Here is a 25653-nt window from a genome sequence, read left to right on the forward strand (position 1 = left end):
TCTGATTTTCCTCAAACTTTCAATGATGTGTTCTACTAATATTGCTACATTCTCTCAATCCTTATGTTTATGAAGGTGAACTTGTCCTTTAATTACTTGATAATATGAAGAAAGAAAAAAAACACGAAAAATGTACACCAGAACGTTAAATTTCAATTCTGAGAGTGCTACAACTACTTCCGGTCGCTCCCTTGCAAATATCCTCTAAGTTTTGCCCCCCTCCCCCATCCTGAAATATCCACAACCTTAACTCAACCCCATTTTATAAAGCGTTTAATAAAACGTTTAACGTTCATCAGTTATTTTGTAATTACAGTGTATTCATAATTCATATACGTGTTTTAACGTTAAATTCGTTTTAAATGAAGTGGGGGACATGTTATGGTTTTTGCATGTATACTTTCTACTCACATTGCCTTGAACTTGAATAAAATAAATGATTTAACTAAGCACACATACACACACACACGCACACACTGTTTTGTTGTGGTCGTGGAGATAGCATTTTGGGAAGGGGGTTCGCGATTGTACTTCAATGGCGTGTCCAAACGGCTGGATGACAGCGACTACATTATCGTCTTCCCAGTGAGTGGGGAGCAGCGACCAGTGCAGGACTAATTATGGGATTCCCCATTCGTAGTGACACCAACTCACTGGTGACATCGAGATGCAGTGACCCCATTGCAGTGACTTACAGATCAGCGATCGTGTCTTTCTGAGTTCAAAATCAAGACAGGCGTCTAGGTTACAATTTGAAGTCATATTAATGGACTATCAGCAGTCTCGAAAGTAAGTACATGTAGACATGTATAAGAGTAATAGAGCTACGTACATTGCTTGCCTGGCATGTGTGTACTACAGGACTCCGTTTACTTTATTTCCTTTTCTCTCCTTCCGCAAATTTGCAGATAAGTACCGTACGGTATATACTAGTAGGCCGTATCAACAATTATCCTTTCGTTCTGGCTTTTTGATGTGAGAGCTCATGTAATATACTTGCAATTGTAATGTTTGCCAAAAGTAATCTAGTCTGATCATTTTTTTTTCCGGTTTCAATCATCACACTATTCAATGGGCGAAGATTATGACCAAAACACAACAACAACATTCCTTGGTAGTGCAGATGATATAGGCATAGGCAAGCTAGGCTTCACTAGGAATCATGAAGAATTAAAAGCATTAGACAAAGAAACCTGTTCAAAAGATACCGTCTAACGTTGTGGTGATACAATTCCAGGAAATATCGAACATATAGTTCACTGCATATATGAGCTGTATATTTCAACGTTCAAATGAATGAAAAATCACTCATTATACACAGGATTTGAAAATTGTCGCTATCAAGAGATCGAGGACTTATACTGCGTCCTATAATTGACCATGTGTTAATGAGCTATTCCAATACTCCTGTCCTGTCTGTATATACGAGAAATGATGAGTATGCTATAAGTCTGGTCACTTGTCTTGGGCAACACGTTTGCTCCTTTTTGAAGCATGCATATGTATAGGCGTTCATATTTAGCCATAGCTTTATATCTATACAGGAGATGCTGATATAGCATGTTGGACTTTGTAGCTCATATATTTTTCAAGCTATAGAAACATTCTTAAACAGCGTCTTTTTAAAGTAACTCGATTATCATGATTATGTGCAACATAATTATTCGCAAAAGGGCACTGTATATTCACGGCGAAGGCCTCCATGAATGTGTGTGTGTGTGTGTGCGCGCGCAAGTGTACTTTAAATTATGCTGCTGTCTGATCATGTCTGTCATCATATTACTTTACCCCTTAGACCCCACCCGATACCCTTCTCTTGTTTACTGTACCGCAGAACGAGAAATGTAAGACGGACTAAATAAAGAATTTCAATTTGCCAAACACACACACACACACACACACACACACTCAAACACAGTCACAGCAATTAGTAGTTTTAAAGTGGTTCTGGCATTCACTTTCACTTGGATAAAACCTATAGCTTATAAAACAGGAGGCAGGAATATTGTCTTTATGGTGTGTTTTTGTATGATTATGTTTGTATGTTTAAGGAGTGAGTAGTTTAATCTGGGTATCCATGAAGTGGTGGAGTGATGGTGGGGAGGAGTTAGTCGGAGAAGAACAGATTATACTTTGATTCCTACTTTCATTCTTTAAAATTGATCCTTGTATAAGGCCTGGCTATGAGGTGAGTAGAATTACTGTTCGGATCATTGTTGATTGTAATTTTTTTAAACATTCATGTGAATGCTTATGATTTTATCGTGTTTTGAATTAAATCAAATATAGATTTTTAAAACATAGATAATGAATGGGGAAGGGGGTAGTCGTGAAGATGGGTTTTAAAGTGGAATGACAGAATTTTGTTTAATAATTTCATTCTTTAGAAATTAACCATTTTATCGCTGGTCATTACAGATTGTTTCTCTCTTTTTTTTAATATCAGAGGTTTTCCAAGCGTCCCTTTCCCCTCTGCCCCCTTGTTTCTAGTTTAATCTGTCTCCTCTCACCGACGTCCGAACCTTTTGCCCGATTCTCACTCTGTATACTTTCCTACAACACTGTCCCTGTCGTTTATTCTCCCATCTCAATATCATAGGGCAACCTCAACTTAAAGCTCACCGCTCTTCTTCGGCTGACGCACTGGCGTAGCCAGGGGGGGGGGGGGGGCGATGGGGGCGGTCGCCCCCCTAAGATTTGGACCGGGGATTTGGGAGGCGGAAAAAAAAATGCGTGTATACTGTATGCATGCACATGAAGCGGGTCTCCTTTGCAACCTTTCATCAAATAAGATATTTTTTTTTTGAATATTTCACTCAAAGTGTGCACCAGATCGTTGAATTTCAATTCAAAATATGCAAAATCTCTCGTGCTTGGGATGGGGTATCCCCCTCCCAAACCCTCCCCCTCTGTGCCTCTTTCCCTAGCTAAGTACACTTTTTAGATTTACAAAAAAATTGTGAATAATTCTGAGTGCACAAGACTTGTCACTTATATTTCGAAAACTCAAGGTTCCCTCATGTATAAGGGGAATTTCCCCTTTTAATCGACCCTTTCCTCCCTCAGCCCCCCCCCCCCATCAGTTTTTTTTTTTTTTTTTTTGGTGATTTCCCAAATGTTGATTCCATCAAATATGCGTATACGAGATATCTCAATTTCAACCTTAAAAAGGCAAAAGCTCCATCGGAAGGGAAGGGTGGAGATAACACTCGCCCACGCCTTCTCCCTGCTCGCCCCCCCCCCCCCCCCCGCCATGCATAGAAGTAGACTGTGGCTATACCCAGATCGCTTTATTTCAATTCTAAAAACGCAAAAGCTCCACGAGCGGGAGGGGGAATCCCCCTTCCCCTACGCTCTACCTCACTAGACTTTATACATACACACAGATGGTGCACATTCGGAATAAGAGCTAAATTCCGTGATTTTAACACTTCGATGAAAAAGTATTGCACCAAAAATTTGCACCAGATCGCTGAATTTCAGGTCTGAAAACGCAAAATCACCTTCGTGTGGCAGGGGATATGCCCCTATCTACACCCTCGTGTGCATGCTTTTTCTGTTTGATTGCTGAACAGACAGCGTTCATGATATTCAGTGTAAGAATTAATACAAGAAGACTAGTGTATTTAAATTATACCATTTTATATGCAAATTGTTCAATAATAATCTACACTAAAATATACTGCAACCTTAAACAAGTGGGACTGTTTCAACCCGTTAAAACACGCAAAAACATGCATCAAATTGCACCATTTGCAACATCAAAATCCAAAAAGTTCTCACCGTGGGAGGGGGGACACCCCCCTCCCACACCCTCCCCTCCCCTCGCTCGCTCCACTCGCTCGGGTTCAGTCGCGTTCATGATATTCAGTGAAAAGAATTAATACAAGAAGTGTATTTAAATTATATCATTTTACAGGCAAATTGTTCAATAAATTAATAATCTACACTAAAATATACTGCAACCTTAAACAAGTGGCACTGTTTCAACTCGTTAAAATATGCAAAAACATGCATCAAATTACACCATTTGCAACATCAAAATCCAAAAAGTTCTCACCGTGGGAGGGGCGACACCCCCTTCCCACACCCTCCCCTCCCCCCCCTCGCTCGCTCCACTCGCTCGGGTTCAGTCGCGTTCATGATATTCAGTGAAAAGAATTAATACAAGAAGTGTATTTAAATTATATCATTTTATAGACAAATTTTTCAATAATAATCTACACTAAAATATACTGCTATATACCTTAAACAGGTGGGACTGTTTCACGTCGATAAAACGCGCAAAAACAAGCATCAAATTGCACCATTTGCAACATCAAAATGCAAAAAGTTCTTACCGTGGGAGGGGGGACACCCTCCTCTCACACCCTCCCCTACCCCCTCGCTCGCTCCGCTCGCTCGGGTTCAGTCGCGTTCATGATATTCAGTGAAAAGAATTGATACAAGAAGTGTATCTAAATAAGCCAGTTCGGAGATAGCTCATGTGCACATGGGTACAAAATAAAATGACCCTTCATTTTTCTCAGTTGGTTAAGCACTTCACTCTATTCAAAGTGACATAATGCAGCAGCTTGCCCAACATAGCAATTTATGGAACTCCTATTCTAACAAAGAATGAACCTGTGTAGATGAAGTGACCAGAATGGTTCGTCAATCAACACTTTGGGAAGTATTGTGCTGTTTTCTGTTAACATTGCCAAATACCAGGCTTGCTGTCAGGTGGATGTACTGACAGGCACCATTTATAAGGATACCATGAATAATCATAGCGTTACAGATGCTTATCTCAGTGAAATTAAAAACCAACCTGTCTCTCGGTACAAACGACCTTTTTCTGCTCATGCCCAAACTGGAACCCCGAACTGGCTTATTATACCCTTTTATAGGCAAATTGTTCAATAATAATCTACATCAAAATAAACTGCTACCATAAACAAGTGGGACTGTTTCACGTCGATAAAACGCGCAAAAACATGCATCAAATTGCACCATTTACAACATCAAAATGCAAAAAGTTCTTACCGTGGGAGGGGGGACACCCCCCTCCCACACCCTCCCCCCCCCCCCCCTCGCTCGCTCCGCTCGCTCGGGCTCGGTCGCTTCGCTCCCTCGCAGACTAACCGCCCCCCCCCTAAGATGAAATCCTGGCTACGCCGTTGGGCTGACGGTATTTGTCTCCTCTACTATCCTCTTCATACATACGGTCCTCTATCCAAAAGGCAGTTCCCTCAAGGGCTACATACACATGGTGTTACCGGGAACCTCTCTTCCTTTAAAACAGTATTTTGAGGATGATTTTGTTGTTGTTACTTTTGTTGTTATTTTTGTGTGTTTTTTTTAAATCTATTCCTACGATAAAACTTAACAAAACAAAACAGGGAAACAAAATCAAAATAACAATGTGACAGCCATGCCACTGAAACGCTTCTACTGTATAGGGTAATATGCCACCATCACTCTGGCTAATTTGCATAATGTATTTGTGACTAATGTATTCATTTCTATATCGTGAAGACATGTACAACATTCTTAACAGCTGTATTTCTCTTCTCATGTATTGCATTTTTATTGCTGCTCTTTACAGAATGGGTGACAAGGATTTTGACGACATCCTGAAGGCAGTGGCCTCGGACGTACACGATGACTCGGCCATCGAAGAATTGGGAAAGGCCTTGGGATTCAGGCTCGGAGAAATCTCAACATTCCTTAAGACGAACATGCGATACGGAGAAGTCACGGGCAGGGGTACGCTGCAGATGCTTCGAAAATGGCAGCAGAATGTGAGAAAAGCAGAAGAGCGGTCCCTATTGCGGCAGAAACTGATCGAAGCCGGTCTCAGGAGTGTGGCGGACGAGCTTCTCCCCGAAACAGGTAAATTATCCTCCGAGAGGTGAATCTAATTGGAAAAAGAAATATTTAATGTCTCAAATCACTCTCAAATTTTGTGAAAGGTTCATTGTCCCCCTAAAGAAACAGCAACATAGGCCTACCTACACAGTGCATGTTTGATAGAGACAAATATGAATTACATTTTCACGAAAATATGATTACAGTCATGCATATCCATGCGTGCATGTTTACGATTATGCAGACACACGGCAGGCAAGAGATAGTGATATCATGAATTGATGAGATTAAAATGCTATCATGATTACTGCAGAATTTGAAGAGGGGATTGTGCTTCTTGCAGTCTTGATGAGGAAGTATACTTCAATAATGCTTGTCATTTAAAAAAAAGAAACGATCCTACACTTTTTGATCTGGCATATTGGTTTAAACATGAATTATTTTTTTTTTCTCTTTCTGCTGGTCAAATGTTTCCAATTGAATATCCACCTGTCGCCTAGAACGCAGGGAGCGAACAAACTATCATAATAACTGGAAAGAATGATATCATTATTTGATGACATGTTATGATTGGTTAAAGAACGAAAAGTATTCACTGAAAAATATATGCGACTGAAATGGAAGATGAAAATGTTACAGAATATTTGTAAGCGAAGTAAGGGATAACATTTATTGTTCACCTGTGCTTATGGGTTCAAAGGGAAGAAATGATTACTCGGTATTTTGGTTTTTAACATCTAATTAATGTTTCCATTTTGTTCCATGATGCACTTTGCAACCCCGACAATCCCAGCCCAGGCCACATCCCACGCCGCGACACCATCTATGTAAGTGACATTAAAGAACATACAAGTGATGTTCTTTTGTTCTTGAAATCATAATCATGGACGATTAGGTCATGTTGGCCCCATGAGGCATATAAGCTTTATACACATCAATACACATCCCAACGAATTTTATATCTAATTATCTCGCAACTATTAAATCATCAACGTAATCAACTAAACGCAATGTCAACTCTATATAGAATAATTGTTTTGACGCAAAGAATACAATCATACAGTATTTCTCCATTTTCATTTGAAGAAAGGAAGATCAGCGTGTATTTGTCATATTATGTCAGCCATTTCCTTTTGCTTATACACAATAATATATATGAGATAGAATTTTAGAAAATCTTGAAGGCACATTGTATAATTATCACTGAAGAGAATTATCCATATGATAATCAAAATGTATCTCCTCAAAGATGTCAGACACCATGACTTGTTTGACCCCACATCTGAGAATCACTTTGTTCAGGGTTGAAAGTTCAGTTAACATCGGTTTAAACTGAATAAAAAGGTTCTTGTGCTGTCGAATGTGCAAGGTCTCCGGATTCAACTTGCAGTATAACTGTGGTATCACTTTTACTCCTCTTTGGAAACGAACTTGATTTGTTCGGGTTTTCATTGTATAACTATACATATGATGGGAAAAATATAACGACTGACATTGCACCTTGGCTGAAGTCTCGCCGAGTCCTATGATAGCAAGGCACTACTCAACGAGGCAGCGACGCACTCTTATACACTTGGAAAACCAGAACCGGCTGTCGATCTTGATCAGGCTTTGAAAACGGCCCTGGGCGAATTGATAGAATTGTACAAACAATAATACAATCAATGGATGACCAGATCTAGATAGCTATTATTCCTTCTTTATGTATATATATAATTACAGAACCATTTTCATGTTCGACTCTTTTACCCTAAATAACGGATATTTTTTTTTTTGTATCTTAAGCCAAACAAAAGTGAATCTGACTTCAGTTCAACTTATAGATTGAACCAATTCTGTGTTTGATAACGGTAAGCAAAGATAGCATCACCCCTTCATTATGGCATCTTAAAGCATTTTTGGTAAAGAGTGAATAGCATTTTAGCTACGTATCTGTCAATGCTATAGTGACTTATAAAGTTGTCAGTGCTACTAAAATAGGGTCCTCAACATGATATGATAATCATTGTTGACAGTGGTTGATGGTAGTTTAAGACATTTTACATTCCAATATAATCATCATGATTATTGATAAGGACTTTTCGACCTCTATGGCGTCTTTGAATGTAGATCCATCATTTCCTCACATAAATTCCATGATTATTGCATATGAGAGCTACCGCTCATTACTCGTTATTGTGTACAGATTATTTTTCTTCCCTTCGTCATCTTGTGCGCCATTTTGTATGTGGGTGTCGTGCACATTATCGGGGGTCATCCCACAAGACCGACACCCAAGAGTCATACAGTCCACTCACGAGTCCTACAGCCCACGAGTTCGACATTAGCTATAGGCAAATAAAGGTACAAACAGCCCACGAGTTCGACAGATACAACACGGGGTTTAATGTGTCGGTCTCGTGGACCTTGTTTGCTTAGTATCGAACCCATGGGCTGTATGACTCGTGGGTGTCGGTCTCGTGACGTGCACCCCATTATCGTCCTCCTGTTCGTATTTATCTCCTGTAGTTACACAGGTTACAGACACCGTTTTTTTTAATTCCATGTATCATAGTATGGAACATGGTATTAGCTATCTCTGGTATAACTTACAGCAAATACAAGTACTACAAAATAAGTGTCGTGTCTGAAATGTAGCTATTCTATGTTTTCACACTCCATATATTTTTTATTTTTATTTTTTGCTGAAAAGGGAGTGCATACAGCGTATATATATGTTTGTCATGAAAAGAAGAAGAATATTTTGCTGCAGTAACTAGCTTGTCAGACAATTTGCGTTGCATTTTTACATATTTAAACGCTTTTACCACCTCTCGTTCTTTTCTATGTTTTGTTGAAAAGTTTTTAAAAAGTACATTACTCGAACGTAATACGCTGTACCTCTGATTACTGTAAGCATTCTCAAGTTGCTTGGGAGAAATAGAAGTCGGAGAGAATAGTGTATAAGTGTCCTGACGATGATAAACTTGATTTACTTCCGCTTTGATGTTATTCAAAGAAATGTTGTTCCAAACAAACCAAATGGTTTTCTTCGTAATCTTGTAACTGGATGTGATGTATAGAAGTGATCATTGTCTGTCTCTTATAAGCGACAGTATACTTCTTGGGATGAGTGAATGAATTATAGCAAAACACCAACATATTACTTGAATATTCGTGACTGGAACAACTTTAGGTGGCGGATTCACAAAGGGTTTAAGTCAATATCAAAGTTAACATCACCGTAAACAATATTGTGCGGCATGTAAATGTATCTTGAAGATACATTTACATGCCGCACAATATTGTTTATTGCTATAATTCATTCACTCATCCCAAGAAGTATACTGTCGCTTATAAGAGACAGACAATGATCACTTCTATACATCACATCCAGTTACAAGATTACGAAGAAAACCATTTGGTTTGTTTGGAACAACATTTCTTTGAATAACATCAAAGCGGAAGTAAATCAAGTTTATCATCGTCAGGACACTTATACACTATTCTCTCCGACTTCTATTTCTCCCAAGCAACTTGAGAATGCTTACAGTAATCAGAGGTACAGCGTATTACGTTCGAGTAATGTACTTTTTAAAAACTTTTCAACAAAACATAGAAAAGAACGAGAGGTGGTAAAAGCGTTTAAATATGTAAAAATGCAACGCAAATTGTCTGACAAGCTAGTTACTGCAGCAAAATATTCTTCTTCTTTTCATGACAAACATATATATACGCTGTATGCACTCCCTTTTCAGCAAAAAATAAAAATAAAAAATATATGGAGTGTGAAAACATAGAATAGCTACATTTCAGACACGACACTTATTTTGTAGTACTTGTATTTGCTGTAAGTTATACCAGAGATAGCTAATACCATGTTCCATACTATGATACATGGAATTAAAAAAAACGGTGTCTGTAACCTGTGTAACTACAGGAGATAAATACGAACAGGAGGACGATAATGGGGTGCACGTCACGAGACCGACACCCACGAGTCATACAGCCCATGGGTTCGATACTAAGCAAACAAGGTCCACGAGACCGACACATTAAACCCCGTGTTGTATCTGTCGAACTCGTGGGCTGTTTGTACCTTTATTTGCCTATAGCTAATGTCGAACTCGTGGGCTGTAGGACTCGTGAGTGGACTGTATGACTCTTGGGTGTCGGTCTTGTGGGATGACCCCCGATAATGTGCACGACACCCACATACAAAATGGCGCACAAGATGACGAAGGGAAGAAAAATAATCTGTACACAATAACGAGTAATGAGCGGTAGCTCTCATATGCAATAATCATGGAATTTATGTGAGGAAATGATGGATCTACATTCAAAGACGCCATAGAGGTCGAAAAGTCCTTATCAATAATCATGATGATTATATTGGAATGTAAAATGTCTTAAACTACCATCAACCACTGTCAACAATGATTATCATATCATGTTGAGGACCCTATTTTAGTAGCACTGACAACTTTATAAGTCACTATAGCATTGACAGATACGTAGCTAAAATGCTATTCACTCTTTACCAAAAATGCTTTAAGATGCCATAATGAAGGGGTGATGCTATCTTTGCTTACCGTTATCAAACACAGAATTGGTTCAATCTATAAGTTGAACTGAAGTCAGATTCACTTTTGTTTGGCTTAAGATACAAAAAAAAAAAATATCCGTTATTTAGGGTAAAAGAGTCGAACATGAAAATGGTTCTGTAATTATATATATACATAAAGAAGGAATAATAGCTATCTAGATCTGGTCATCCATTGATTGTATTATTGTTTGTACAATTCTATCAATTCGCCCAGGGCCGTTTTCAAAGCCTGATCAAGATCGACAGCCGGTTCTGGTTTTCCAAGTGTATAAGAGTGCGTCGCTGCCTCGTCGAGTAGTGCCTTGCTATCATAGGACTCGGCGAGACTTCAGCCAAGGTGCAATGTCAGTCGTTATATTTTTCCCATGCAGGCCCGTAGCCAGGGGGGTGCGTCGGGTGCGTACGCACCCCCCAAATTCTGAAAGGTCCACTTTTTCATAATAACGGTTTTTAGCAATTCTCAAGATAACAATCCAAATAAATATAAAGACACATTATATGCTACGTAAATGTGGAAGAGTACGTTTAACAATGTTAAAAATAATTGTACGAAACCCTTTTGTTGTATGAACCATCGGATCGTCCCCATGCACACAAACACAACTGTTATGTATCAATTTGTGCGAGCTATTACATATTGAAAACTTTCGGTCATCTGCGAAGCCGCGCTTCCGCGCGAACGCTACAACACGTAAAACGGGTCAAAAATCGACGCATTTTTCCACAAAATCTGCCATAACTTTTAAACTGTTTAAGAAGCAAACTTGGGGCGCCCGGATTCTGAAAGTGGACACTTTAGGGATTATTTATGTGTATATATCTTTATTGTAACATTTGTAGCAGTGACGCAAATTAGATCAGAAGAGTACCTTATGAGTAGAATTGTCTATGGCGAACAGTCCAAATTTGACGAATTTGAGCATATTTTGCCGTCTTGCAATTCTTCCAGACGGGATATCTCGAGAACGGAAGATCGCACAAACTTAGGGCGCACGGTTTCAGAAAGTAGAGGTTCTGCCCATTTTTGTGACATAAGAATCTTGTCCATTGGTTGAGCAGTCCTGACGCAAATTTGCAGTAAAGCTAGACTACTCATTCACAATTGCTGTCATAGGGAACGTGTACAATCCATACAGAACTATCACGTGACGAGACTACCAACGAAAATTTGAGCCGTTGACCTTCACTGTCTGCCGTTGTCAGCAGTGTGAATTCCTGTGATTTCAAGCTTTTGTTTCTCGCCAAATATCATTTTTAACGTAATATCCAGATACAGTTGTATGTGAGACATCATCTAGATACGTAGCAGCCTTATTGACAACATAACTGTTAAGTTTGGGAGCAAAAACGACCAAATACATTCCACATTCCATCTCATTTTTCGATGATGGCTGTAGTCGGACTGGTGCATTTCCTTCGGAGGTGGTAATAATGTAAGTAGTTGCAACGGTCACCTTGCCACCTGCTGTCTGCAATCGGGCGCTTATATACACGTGTTGTACACAGGTAATCAACTGAAATAATGTTGTAAAGGAATGATAAGGTCATAGACTATATCATTTTAACTGTAGATTTAACCCGATTTCTGTCGCCTACACACACATTATCATCAGCGGAAGTGTTTCCGCAGGAGTTGTTCCGATGGAAGCACAAGTACCAAACAAAACCCCCCAATGAACGTCCGTCTACTGCAGCGGAAACAATAAAACAGTGTGATGCAGACATGTTTCCAAATGTTTTTACATTGCTAAAAATATGCTGCCCCATCCCCACAACCAGCTGCGAATGCGAGAGAAGCGCCAGTGCCTTACGCAGACTGCACACCTATCTGAGGGCCAGCATGACACAAGACAGGCTGTCTGCTTTGGCACTCATGCATATCCATTACAACTTTGACGTTGATAACGAGAGGGTGGTGAAATTGTTCGCCAGAAAGCATCCCAGAAGACTGGAACTTCAAACAATGCTTAAAGACTAGAAAAAGTCTAAGCGAAGATCACACTGCACAAGTGCACATTCAAAGGACCGGCAAATGCTCCCCTCTAACTCCTGTTATGTAATCATCATTTTCTATTTTGGATGATTACTTGCCTGTCTCAATATATTGTTGATTATTAGTTATACATTTTCTCATGTTGTGACAGTTCGATTGGTTCTCATTTTGAAGTGAGCCAAAACCTAAAAACATTCTCACTTATAATTTCCAAAGAGTATTATGCAGGCACGCAAACTCAATTTAGTTGTATTTCATTTAAATGTAATGGGTAAGAGGGTATGAGAGAGAATGCTGAGCTATGAAGTAAAATGGTAAAGTAAAAAGTTTGTCAGATAGTATTACAAAAGCCTGAATATTGCAAGAGCTCCGGAGTAAAAACAGTCAGGGGAAAACCCTATGTATGATAACATTGTGAGAGCGTTAGACTGCATTGTGACGCGTCGTTATTTAATTTACATTCTTTATTCATATTTTTCATAAAAAACACAGGTAATGAGCCGGATTGGGTTAAAATTCTCACTTACAGCTTTGTAGAAGTCTGAGTCAACAGTATCACACAGTACTTCAAGACGTATTAGTACAAACGATTTCTTGAGCCTGCACCGTTTCAGGCTCTGTTCTGGATACGGCGGTAGAAACTCATTCTTTTTTGTTGTTTATTTTATCATTATTTACTAATCTCTTTTCTAACTTACAGGTAGCGGATTTCTTTGCAGGCCAAATTCGGAAATGTACTGTTGATTATTACTTATACATTTTCTCATGTTGTGACAGTTCTATTGGTTCTCATTTTAAAGTGAGCCAAAACCTAAGAACATTTTCACTTATAATTTCCAAAGAGTATTATGCAGGCACGCAAACTCATTTTAGTTGTATTTCATTTAAATGTAATGGGTAAGAGGGTGTGAGAGAGAATGGAAAGTGCTGAGCTATGAAGTAAAATGGTAAAGTAAAACGTTTGTCAGATAGTATTGCAAAAGAAACTCATTCTTTTTTGTTTGTTTATTTTATCATTATTTACTTATCTCTCTTCTAACTTAAAGGTAGTGGATCTCTTTGCAGCCCAAATTCGAAAATGCCTAGAGACAGCTAGTAACCAAATATGCTACTATAATTTAATAAATAAGAAATAACCATTCCAGTATGTATCTTAGTGTGCACAGTAAGACAGATCAAATCAAATAGGAAAACATCTGAGCACTAAGCCTGAGGTCTGAATTTGCACTCAATTTCTTCCAATGGCTAACGGATGTTTAATTTTTGAATTTCACTGACCTCCAAATTTCACAAAGAAAACCTTCTTAGCATGATGGTTAATATGACATTTGACTGATATTGGAGATGTTTGCGAATCGGATCTACAACCTTTAATATTATTAAATCTAAAATGATTATTTGAAAGTTCGGAAATGCTGGAAATATCCTACCACAAGGAGGCAAAATATAAATGGTTCACATTTACAATTCATTTTGTTTTAAAAATTTTCTTATTTATTTTCGTTTTTGACAAACTCGCATACCAACGGCTGATATACTGTATAGTAAAGTGAATGTTTCATCTTCCAAACAGCATCCAATGGGATGGAAAACTCCAACTGAAAGGTGGACACCGTGACCATACTCGCTAAAGAAAACGCGTAATAGGGGTCGTTTTTTTCTCACGGATTAGATGGAAAGTGTGATGTACGAGCGTATATAATCAAAGGGTATCAAAAAGGCCGAAATTTGGGAAAATGGTATATTGTTCAATCATGATGAAGTACTTCTTTAGGGTGCAGGAAACAATACTTGTTTTTAAGGCCCGAAAAAATCATATGATCATTACTCGTTTAGGGGCCATTTTGAAAGTCCATGTATGAGCATGGTGTCAACCTTTTAATTGTCGCTACCCCTCCCGGGACAGTATCAAAGGACCGTTTTGTTAATTAACGCAATCCCCCCTTCCTTTAAAAACCCTGGCTTCAGGCCTGCTAACGCGGGTATACAATAGAAAAAATAGAAGTTAAAACAACACCAGGAAAATCACTATTCTCAATTTTGCGGCGCGCTACGCGCGCAGAGTCTCGAACACAATTAAACTTTGCAACTTCCTGGCAAAATGAGTTTTTACTATTTCCTAGATGAAATACCGTAACGCGATTGCATGCAACAGACAAAAATACAAATTTCCTCGAGACTTTAAAACGTCATTAAAACAGTCAAAATTCACAATTTGCGGTGCGCTTCGCGCGCAAATTCTTATACAACGTTTGTAGTTCGGTCGTCCAAAGAATGTATATATATTATATATATATATATATATATAATTGTGTGTGTGTGTGTGTGTGTCTGTCTGTCTGTCATCATTGGTATTGGTACCGAAGGTCCGTTTTTTTAGTGACCGCACCCCCCCTTGAAAAATCCTGGCTACGGGCCTGTATAGTACACTCAATTATCATGATTATGTGCAACATATATAATTCATTCGCAAAAAGGGCACTACATGTGCGGCCATGTGATGGCCTCGATGAATATTAATGTGTAAGGGTGTGTGTGTATGTGGGTGGGTGTGGGTGTGTGTTTGCGCGTGCGTTTACTTTACGTCTATCATGTCTGATATCATAATTACCTTACCCCCTTTAAAGGGGAAATCCAGTCCAAATATAAGTTAGTCTGATAAGAGAGTAAAATTTTACGAGCTCAACGGTATAAATTTGATCAATTTCGGGTGAAAAATAAGGAAGTTATGACATTTGAAGTTTCATTTTTTTTTTGAAAGAGTGCTTGAGCAGTCAATATGAATATGCAAATTGCAAAGTCAGCATGTCATTCCCTCATAACTTAACATTTAATTAGTACATAAAATTTTGAAATTTCCAGTTTTTTATTCAAACGCAATTATGCCTGAGGCTCAAATCCTCGTACATGTCAGTATGTAGCTGATCACTATTATGATCCTTATTATGTAGCTGATCACTATTATGTAGCTGATCACTATTATGATCCCTCTCCTTTTCCTTCTCTATTCTTCCCTGCTCCTTTTTCCTCGTTCTTCGTTGTCCAGTATCTGTCTGAGTGCATTTCCTCAAATTCTGTTATTTCTGTGTATTGTGTTATTGTTGTTGTTGTCGTCGTTATGTTTTTTTTTTTGTGTGTGTGGCCGATTGCATATCTTCCTTTCCGTTCAATTTTCTTGGCACACGTGGCCCCATAGTGTCTGTGCCACAAATGTGATATGTTATAATAGTTAATACGTTTGCATCCTAAAATCCTAGTAAGTATTGTTCATAGTATCAACATCATTATATCAATGAGTAAAATGTACAATAGTATATAGAAGAATTGAAAATGAATATGTCTTATTGGTATAACAAATTGGTGCTGTTGTTGTTTTGTTCCAGTGTTCCACGTTTTACAAGCGTGGCTTTTTTAGTGGAACACTGTTTTCCATCGTGATTATTTACTATTTTTGTTGCCATGACAAAGTGCATTGTTTCTTTTTTACATCATTCGTGTATAATATACTTTATATTGTATTGAAAAAATCCTTTATCAGACGAGTGTAAGAGAAATGAAAAAAAATGGTATCACTTTGGATTATGTCAACTTTTTCTTTTCTTTTCTTTGTGATGATGGAAATAAATAAACTATTGAATTGAATTGAATTGAAGTTATTTAACCGGGAAAATCGTACTGTTTCAGACTTTAATGACAGAAGCGCTGAATTTTTGTCAGTTATATGTACACGGGCAATGGGAAATTGTGAGGGTATGACATGGTTAACTCACTCATTTGCATATTTATATTCATTGTACAAAAACTGTTATGCAGAAATTAGCAAAACTTCAAAATATCATAACTTCCTTATTTTTCATCCGATTTCAGTCAAATTTTTACCGTTGAACTCGTCAGATTTTACCGTTTTTTATCAAACTAATTTATGTTTGTACTGGATTTCCTCTTCAATACCCTCCCTCTCCTGTTTACTGTAGATTATATCGCAGTAGCATGAGAGAAATTTTAATAAGACTCAATTTAGAAATTTGATTTGTTGGAAAAAAACGTAGCAATTGGTATTTTTAAAGTGGTTGTGGCATTACCTTACTTTGATTAGATAGCCTGTATAGAACATGGGACGGATATATTTTGACAGTGTGTGTGTGTGTGTGTGTATGAGGAATGGGTAGCTTAGTCTGGGTATCCATGAATGGGTGGAGTGATGGTGGGGAGGAGCATAAGTGGGAAAGAAGAGATTATAATTTGCTTACTGATTTCACTCTTTAACAGAATTGATCCTTGTATGAGGCCTATGAGGCATTAGTTTTAAAATTATTGATGGCAGTGATGAAACATTCATTTATCTGTTTTACACGGTCAAGTGAATGCTTATAACTTATTTAATCATTGTGAATCGGATGAAATCAAATACAGATTTAAAAAACAAAACTATGAATGGGGAAGGAGAGAGTGGGAAGATAGGTTTAAAGGGGAAGGACAGATTTTATTTTGATGGATGATTTCATTCTGTAGAAAAGAACACTTTTTCATCGATGGCCAATGGAATACCAATTCTAGAACAGAGTTGTTTCTCTTATCTCCGTGATCTTCTGATCGCTTCTATTCCCCTCTCCCTGGTTTCCCTGGTTTTCCGGTTTATCCTTAAAAGGACCAACACCTACTAGCACCTGTGCTACCTCTTGGTTCTTTTAGAAACCTCATTGTGTACAACATTGCCATATTGTAGCTCTTTTTTAGATTAATAGTTTTAGTTTTAGATTACATAATCATTTATCAATTATATATTATAGATTATAATCAATATGTTTTGTTTAGATCGTTTAGACAGTTACATGTGCTATGTATTAATATTGATGTATAAACATGTATTCAAACTTTCCTGTACATATGTTGTTCTTATAAATAAACTCAAACTTCTACTGACATCCGAACTCTTCACCACATTCTCATTCCATTCAACATTGTTCCTGTATTATTCTCCCGTCTCCATTAGGGTAACCTCAACTTCCAGCTCATCCATATCCTTCGATCGTCACCATTAACTTTTGTTTTCCTTACACTCTTCCTAAAATGTCGCTTTTCTCCTCCACTCTCTTTTTTTAAGGTCTTCTTAATTCGCGAAACAGCAGTTATCTCATGGACTACATACACATGGTGTTGCCGCCAAGCTCTCTTCCTCTAGAACAGTATCTTGAATCACTTCTATGATGATTCATTGCCGAAATCAAAATAATGAAACGCTGAATCATAATCAAAATAGTGTTGTGAAGGTCAGCTTAAGCCTTGTGGAGTTACGACACCATCACTTTTAAATACCGTCTATTGTAGAAATAATTTATAAAACACACAATAGCTATGATAATTTCATTTCCAATTTATTAGATTCTCGTCAATAGATCTGCCTGACTTGACTATGTTGATTTCCGTCGACTTATAATCCTGATTAACTTGATGTGATCATGTGAAATGAAAGGCATTTGCATTTTTTCGCTGACTAAACCATTTTGGTACTTCTCTACAGAATGGGCGACGAATTTGACGACATTCTGGCGAAAGTGGCCAAGGCTGTACACGAAGAAGAAGACATTGAAAAATTGGGACTGGCGTTAGGATTCAGACTGGAAAAGATAAAGAACTTCGTCGAGACGAACATGCGATACGGAGACAACACGAGCTCGTGTACCCAGAAGATGCTTCGAATATGGCGCCAAAAAGTGCGTAAGGCAGAAGAGCGGTCCCAACTGCGACAAAAACTGATCGAGGCTGACCTCGGGAACGTTGCCGATGATCTTCTCCCCGAAACAGGTAATAGTTTTCCGAGAGATGAATAAAAAACTATAAATTCAATGTCTCTAATTACCCCGTAAATTTAACAAAGATGCCTATAATTGTTCTATACACTACTTGTAGAGAAAATATACATTCTACCCTCGTGAGAATGTTATTATTACTTAGTAAGAAAATATACATTCTACTCTCGTGAGAATGTTATTATTAGTTAGTAAGAAAATATACATTCTACTCTTATGGAAATTTTATTATTAGTTAGTTATGCATGTTAATGCATGCATATTTGTTATTATGCAGACATGTAGCAGTCGAGAGAAAACGTCGTATACATCATGCCTACTCATATCATGCTATGACGAGATTAAAATGTTATCATAATTACTTCAACATTTGAAGAAGGGGGTACTTGTACTTCTTGCGGTCTTGATGAGGAACTATGTGTCGACAATATTTGCTATTTATGAAGAAAAAAATCCTGCACTTTTTCGATCTTGCATATTAGTTTGAACATAATGATCATTTTCTCTTCCTGTTGACGAGATGAATTTTATTGAATATTGTCTTTGCAACTATGTATGGAGAAAACAAACTATCTGGCTTTATCAAAATTCATAGAAGGAACAATTACTGCGTGACATATTAATAATTGGTTAAAGAACTTAGAGTACTTTCTGGGGGAAAATGACGTGGAAAGTGTATCAAAATTCTGGCCAAAGCAAAGGTATTTTTTTCATCAGTGATTATGCAATCTTGGAATTTAACTTAAAGCGCCACACCTCCATCTTCAAGAAGATAGATTACAAATGTGGCAGGGTTTAGGGAGCCATGTAGCCCATTAATAACCCAATTTAGGCAATTTCATTTTGAAGGTGAGGAGTGTCTGTGATTGGATGACATCTTCTGAGAGTTTGTTCCAGCTATCAAACAATTAAAAAAAAATCTTCATTTTGTTCCATATCCACTTTGCAACCCCAACAAAATCAGGGGCATCGCAGACATCAGCTCAGGCACCAGCCCAGGGACCAGCTGAGGCCGCAGCTCAGGCACCAGCCCAGGCACCAGCCCAGGCCACAGCTCAGGCCGCGACACCATCTATGTAAGTCTTCGAACATTAAACATATACAGGTGCTGTTCTTGTGTTCTTGAAATCATATATGTACAGTTAGTGCATACTTCGTCGAGAGTCATACTCGAGAATGTTCAAATCTCTGAAACACTCGTCGTGCATAAGTAATGTGACAAGCGCTCATCAATAAAATACGGAAATACGTTCTTGAAAAAAAAAGAAAAAAAAAAGAAGAATAAAAGTGTTGTCAGCCCACTATGAAAGGGTTATCATCATTATAATCATTATGCCATTATTACCAGCATAATCATTGTTGTCGTGTTTAACCAATTACCTTTGTTGTGTCTCTATTATTGCCACTAGTGTTACAGATCTTCAGATCATCGCACTGTCAAATACCTTTCCCCTGGATAAGTTTGACAACTTAGCAGTACACCTTGGCTTTAGTCTCGAAGAGGCTCAAAGTATTGATGAAAAGAACAAAGACAAGAAAGCGACTAAGGTACTCCTGATGACTTGGAAACGCCAAAAAGGAGGTCGCATCGAAGAACTGATTCAGGCTTTGATAAATGTCCCCGCCCCATCGAGGTATCATTTTTCCACTTTATAAACAACTTGATTTACTTTCGTCAGGGTTTTCATCTACATGTATAAGATTAATCCATAGCAATGTCAGTATGTCTGGATCACACATCATAATAAATGCACCTACTAAGCAAGGCGCCCATAAAGACGGAAATGTTTCGTTTGTTCGTGTGTTGGAAAAAAAAGTACACCCAACTTGAACCGAGTAAGCTAAACTAGTTTCGTCAGCTCACTATCAAAGGATGATTGTATAATCATTGTCATTATTACAAGAATTACTATTTCAAAAACACGCGTGAACAAGTATCAAGTAACATCCTCTTAGATAACTATCATAGAACCTATGAAATAAACGCGTAAGTTGTTATGCGAGGAGATCTATCTTTACTCCTTCAAACTTCGCTGAAGCCGAACCTCAAAACAAACATGACAAAGCAGAGACGAATTACATCGAAGGAATAAGGGAGTTCATGGTTGTGATTTGCGCATGTGCAGAACAAAGGTCAAATGAGAATGTCTGAGTATTTGCCACTGACTTTAAAACGTAAATAAGTCTCGAGCAACTATGAGAATCTGAATTATGTCAGTACAATGAATGTGTTTCAGACTACAGGTGTAAGTCATTCATCAACACTGTTTAGCAAAATCTCTCCATAGTCCAGGCTAGGCTCCATAGAAAGTGCACCTAACCTTGTTTTTTGATATATACAATATTTTGGTGGTTTCTTGTCAATTCGAGGGTGCTGATTCCAAATCCGATTGATGCCACTCGCGTAACCTTGAGCATTTTCAGCAAAACGCAAAAATCCAAAATGGCCGCCAGATATTATAATTTGGCCATGAAAATCTCAGTTATGTCAATTTTATGACAAATTATTCCATCAAAGATTTTACAATTTTTGTTCCTTGAGTAATTCTACTTGCACATGCAAGAAATTTTTCATTTGAAGAGGTACATTTAGTATTTTAAGCTAATTTTCAGTTCAAAATGGCCGCCAATCCTATACTCATGTACTATATGAATGGCAAAAATATGCATAGAAATAGAAGACGAATTTTCAGTCACATACCTACGCTTTTATCAAGTTTTGCATGTGCAATGCAAATCTGATGAGTGCCACGATAGCAAAACAAGCAAACAAACAAGCAAACAAACAGAAAGTTTATTGTCTTTAGGCTTATTATATTCTTCTTAATACAAAACTTCAAAATGGATGCCACTCATATACCCATGCACAATATGAACGGCAGAGCGTGTGAAATAAACAAATTTTCTTTTTTTTTCTGTCACTCAGGTACACTGTTTACCAATTTGTGTGCTGATTATACATCAGAAGGTTGTTACTAACAAAGGATGTTTTATTTTTTTTATGCAAACATCCAAATTTGTTACCTCCATATGAATTTTTCCCTGGGCATTTGGAAAAATCCACCAAAACTTGAATTGACGCCAACATCAAGATCGTTTATCAGGAATTATTAGATATGAACATTTGATACTTACTTGCCTTGAGACGTTCAACATCAAAATATTCATTCTTATTTACTGAATTGAAAGGCTGAATCCTAGATGATGACACAAATGAAATTTCCAATTAACTGTCCTGTTCTACATTATCTAAAAGCGATATTATACAAACTTTTCAGTCCCCTCATCTGAGAAAGAACATGAGGCAGGCGAAAGTGGAAAAAAGGGACCACCTCACTTCCTATTGTCAAATCTCTGAAATGAAAACAATGCCCCAAAGTTTTTAATGTTAACCCAGATGAATTATACATGGTAGATGAATTTTACCACCGTTTTTTTCGGAGTGAATGTGTTTGAGTATAGACCTATGATGTCGAGGGAGACTCTGAGATCTGTACAGTGCTGCCTCATTCTGAAAGCAGTGTTATAACAACTTCACACTGCTTGTCTTTAATCTTCAGCATTTGCAGATTCAGGATTGCTCTCGGTAACCAGACCAGCTGTGTTAGGACTCTGAATGATGGCCTCCTTAATGGTGGCTGTAAACTAACTCCACTAGAGGTCTTTTTAACATATATGTGGTGACATTACATTCACTTCACGTAGGAAGTTTGCAGGTGATCTTGCCTTTACGTCTCATAGAAAGTCCTTGGATGACATGAGCCGAGTACTGACCCATCTCAAGACAATAGTGGAGTACTTCATCTTCTGGAGACTTTGCCCCAACCTTTATTAGATTATCATCAGACCCATGCCTTCCATCTTAGTAACCATCTTGCCAACGCTATGTTCAAGGTAGCCCTCAGCTGTGGCAAGTCTTCCAAGCATAGGCTAAGGAAGTCCACCCTCCTTCACTGGCACTCGATCACTCTCCCTCACACTGGAAGGAAAGGATGGCAAGTGTCACCAGTGCCGTCAACGCATACCCTGACCTTCCAAACACGATAGCAGGGGGGGGGGGGGGGGGGCATGTCATGAAGCGTTTTGTCTGACAAATTTGTCTGACAGATTTGCTTTCAGCCAATCAGATGCAAGGAATTATTTAATAGCTTATAACAGTTTGTCAAAAAGAAAAGATCTGACAAAACACTTCATGAAATGCCCCCTTGAACAACCTGCCATCAATGCGCCTGAAATCCCACAAGCCTAGATTTCCCTACTGTAACTTGAAAGCTTTGACTCCAAAACAGGTTGGTGCAGATGCTGGTCTGATTTCATCTCTGATACCACCCAAGTTACCTACAACACTGTCTCTGGCCTGGCAACAAAGCCATAGGGCTTCAACGGGTGGTGATTAAGCAAGTCTTCATGTCTTCATCCTGTTTCTATGGCAAATAATCGCCCTCTGACCCCTGAGGAAGCGCTGAACATCACCAGATGTGGTTGCAATTAAAACAATTGCAAGACTAATATGCATCTTTAGCCTGAGAATTCTGCAAATTTTGGGCAGCCGCTGATGTCGCCTGCTGCTAAACATACAATTAAAGGGTTCTTTAAAGACAATAAAAATTACAGTTTTAGTTTTAAGACAAGACTGAATGAGATCATGATGTCAAAGTGTATAATTATTATCAACACCTGGGAACTGTGAGAGAACTGAAAGAGGTATCTCACATTGCTCCTTGCTTGATGTTTAATGAACAGTTTGTACGGTATTGCATTAAGACAGTTTCGTTTATGCCTTCAACAGTTTTTGTTGTTGTTTTAATTCAAGAAGGAAATCAGGTTTGCTCGATAAGGCGGCACTTCTAAATTAAATTATATCAAAGTGATGGAGGTTATGATCCATTTCGAACTCGCCTCAGGACTGCTCCCCCCCCCCAAATCCTTGATGGAAAAAAAAAACTACAATGTAAAGGGATTTTAGTTGTGTCATTAATGTCCGATTTGTTTTTGTCTGCAACCATGTATCTCTGCACTTACTGTATAAGATTTTCTGTACTTTGTTAATACGGTTTTAGGGGAATGCATATTACAAGCTTTGCTTTCTAGCTTCCCCTCCATTTTCAACATTATTTGATAGATACAATGTATCTAGGCTCCTTGATATATTGTGTTAGTATTACATTTTTATATTCAACCGGCATGTAGAATATGATGGTATATTGATTCCTTTCGAGACGTTTAGTTAACTTATGTTGTTGAGACTTTTGTTGAGACAAAATGAAATATATAAGAAATTGTGTTCAACATCGGAAGGTTTACGAATATTAAATGCTCATAGGCCCCCTATATATTCTAAGTGACACCCAACATATTGCACATGCAACACTTTTTAGCGTAGGTACGGGACTGGAAATACAGTAAATTTGTTCTATATTTCCATGCATATGTTTTGCCATTCATATAGTAAATAAGCATAGGAATGGCGGCCATTTTGAATTAAAAAAATGAGCTTTAAATGCTAAATGAACCTATATGACATGAAAATTCGCTTGCAAGTGCAGATGGAGTAACTCTAGGAACAGAAATGTACAAAGTTTGGTGGAATAATGGTCATATAATGCACATTATTTTGTTTATCACGGCCGAATTAGCATATCTGGCGGCCATTTTGGATTTTTGCATTTTGCCGAAAATGCTCAAGGTTACGCGAGTGGCATCGATCGGATTTGGAATCAGCACCCTCGAATTGACAAGAAACCATCAAAAAAACATTGTATATATAAAAAAAAAACAAGTGTAACACCTTTATTTTGTAGTTGATGTTCGATGGCGTATTGGCGGTGTTACATTGGTAACGTTTCTCGACTTACAGCTCCACAGAAGAGACCAAGAGACCAGTTCATATAAAGTATACAATTGCGGGCTCTTTATTGAATCACAGGAGGATATAACGCTTAACAGAGATATGATATATTAATAGGTACTCCCCATCAAACGGCCATATATCGCCCCTTAAGAGGGATGGCAAGGGAGACCAACGCTTGTGTCTTTACCCGAAGAGGGTGAAAGAGAGAACTCCTTTCCTAAGCCCATGGTCACTTTTATAATACATGTATATATACTAGAAGGAGGGGCTTAATCGACAATATTCAAATATTCAAAATAGAGGGATTCAAATTATAATAAAACAAAGGTGTAGGTAAATAATGACCACTGTCAATCCATGGGTCACTGACACCAATGACTCACATATTACATGATGGGGATGATGGGGGAGAAACTTAGCACTGGTAGACAATGGGGAGACAGGTTATCCAGAAATGTTTATGGGAGAGGTTAGGCTACTAGGGAGGTAGTGTGTGTAGACTGACCACGGGATGTGATGACCAGTCGGGTAGGACAAAATTCTGAGAATAGCACTGAAGGAGTTTTCCCTCATGTCTGTAGTGGTTGAAGCTTGGGTTTGTAGCAACAACACTCCTACATTTGATATATTACACAAGGTTGGGTGCCTTCTAGCCTGGACGGTCTCAACATTGCTTTAACACAAGATGACATGCTTCAAGGAATTCTTGATCACAACACATGTCCATGTTATTTCAGAGTCTGTGGTGTAGGGGTCAAATGAGACATGCCCTAACCATGAACTCCCTTATGCTATAACGTGTTGACTGTCAGACATTATATTCATTCTCAGTGCAGTTAGGGTTACATTTATTTTGTTGCTGTTGCTAACCAAAATGGCTGTGTGCGATAAGAAAATTTTCATCATTGGCACTGCAATTTACAAGATATTCACTAAAATCTCCAGAGATAAAGTGTACCATCCAGTTATCATCATTAATCCAATTAGACGCCATAATGAATTTGCTTTAGCTTGATTCTGCAATGTTTGATGTTAATGTTTTCCTGTGTTACATGAATCATGCAGTGTTTTACAGTCCCTTCTGGGCCCGACCACGCAACCGCAAACACCCCTAGTACCGCCATCCCAGGACACCTCGTAAGTCTATGAACATTATAAAGGACCCAAAGTTTATCAGTTGCCTTGTTATTTTTCTTACGGTGGCCAATGTCAAGTCTTCCGGTGTCTGCTCTTGTTCGTGTCTAAGAATAACATAACAATTCTTTTCGAGTTTCCAACGAGTCCATTCTTTCAGTTATACACATTCATAACAAGTATAGTCCCGAGTATAGTCTCATCTGCCTAGGAATAGTGATCTCACAAAATTTTGAAGTACATAACGTGAAAGTGAAACACATAACTATTAGTAGAACACATCAGTGAATCATCACATCAGAATTTAAAAAAAAATATTGTTTTTACTATTTTATGTAAAATTCATATTTCTTCAACTTGTTACTGACATATGTTCCGAGAAATATCATTTTCACTGGTATCCGAAAGAGGCGAGTCAAATGCTCTTACA

At 38.1% G+C, this 25653-nt stretch overlaps 1 protein-coding gene across 1 annotated transcript; it reads left to right on the forward strand.

Moving 5' to 3' along the window:
- Window positions 1-656: 656 nt before the first annotated feature.
- Window positions 657-25230, forward strand: LOC139727332 (uncharacterized). The gene is made up of 7 exons (XM_071638288.1): window positions 657-789; window positions 5588-5874; window positions 6644-6677; window positions 17950-18233; window positions 19203-19314; window positions 19648-19872; window positions 25155-25230. The coding sequence occupies exons 1-7, from the start codon at window positions 767-769 to the stop codon at window positions 25228-25230; spliced, it is 1041 nt and encodes a 346-aa protein (XP_071494389.1). The 5' UTR covers window positions 657-766.
- The last annotated feature ends 423 nt before the right edge of the window (window positions 25231-25653 follow it).

The sequence above is a fragment of the Diadema antillarum genome, unplaced genomic scaffold, assembly GCF_040938485.1.
Source record: "Diadema antillarum isolate AM-2024a unplaced genomic scaffold, OU_Dant_1.0 seq00000126_RagTag, whole genome shotgun sequence".
In the NCBI taxonomy this organism is placed as follows: domain Eukaryota; kingdom Metazoa; phylum Echinodermata; class Echinoidea; order Diadematoida; family Diadematidae; genus Diadema; species Diadema antillarum.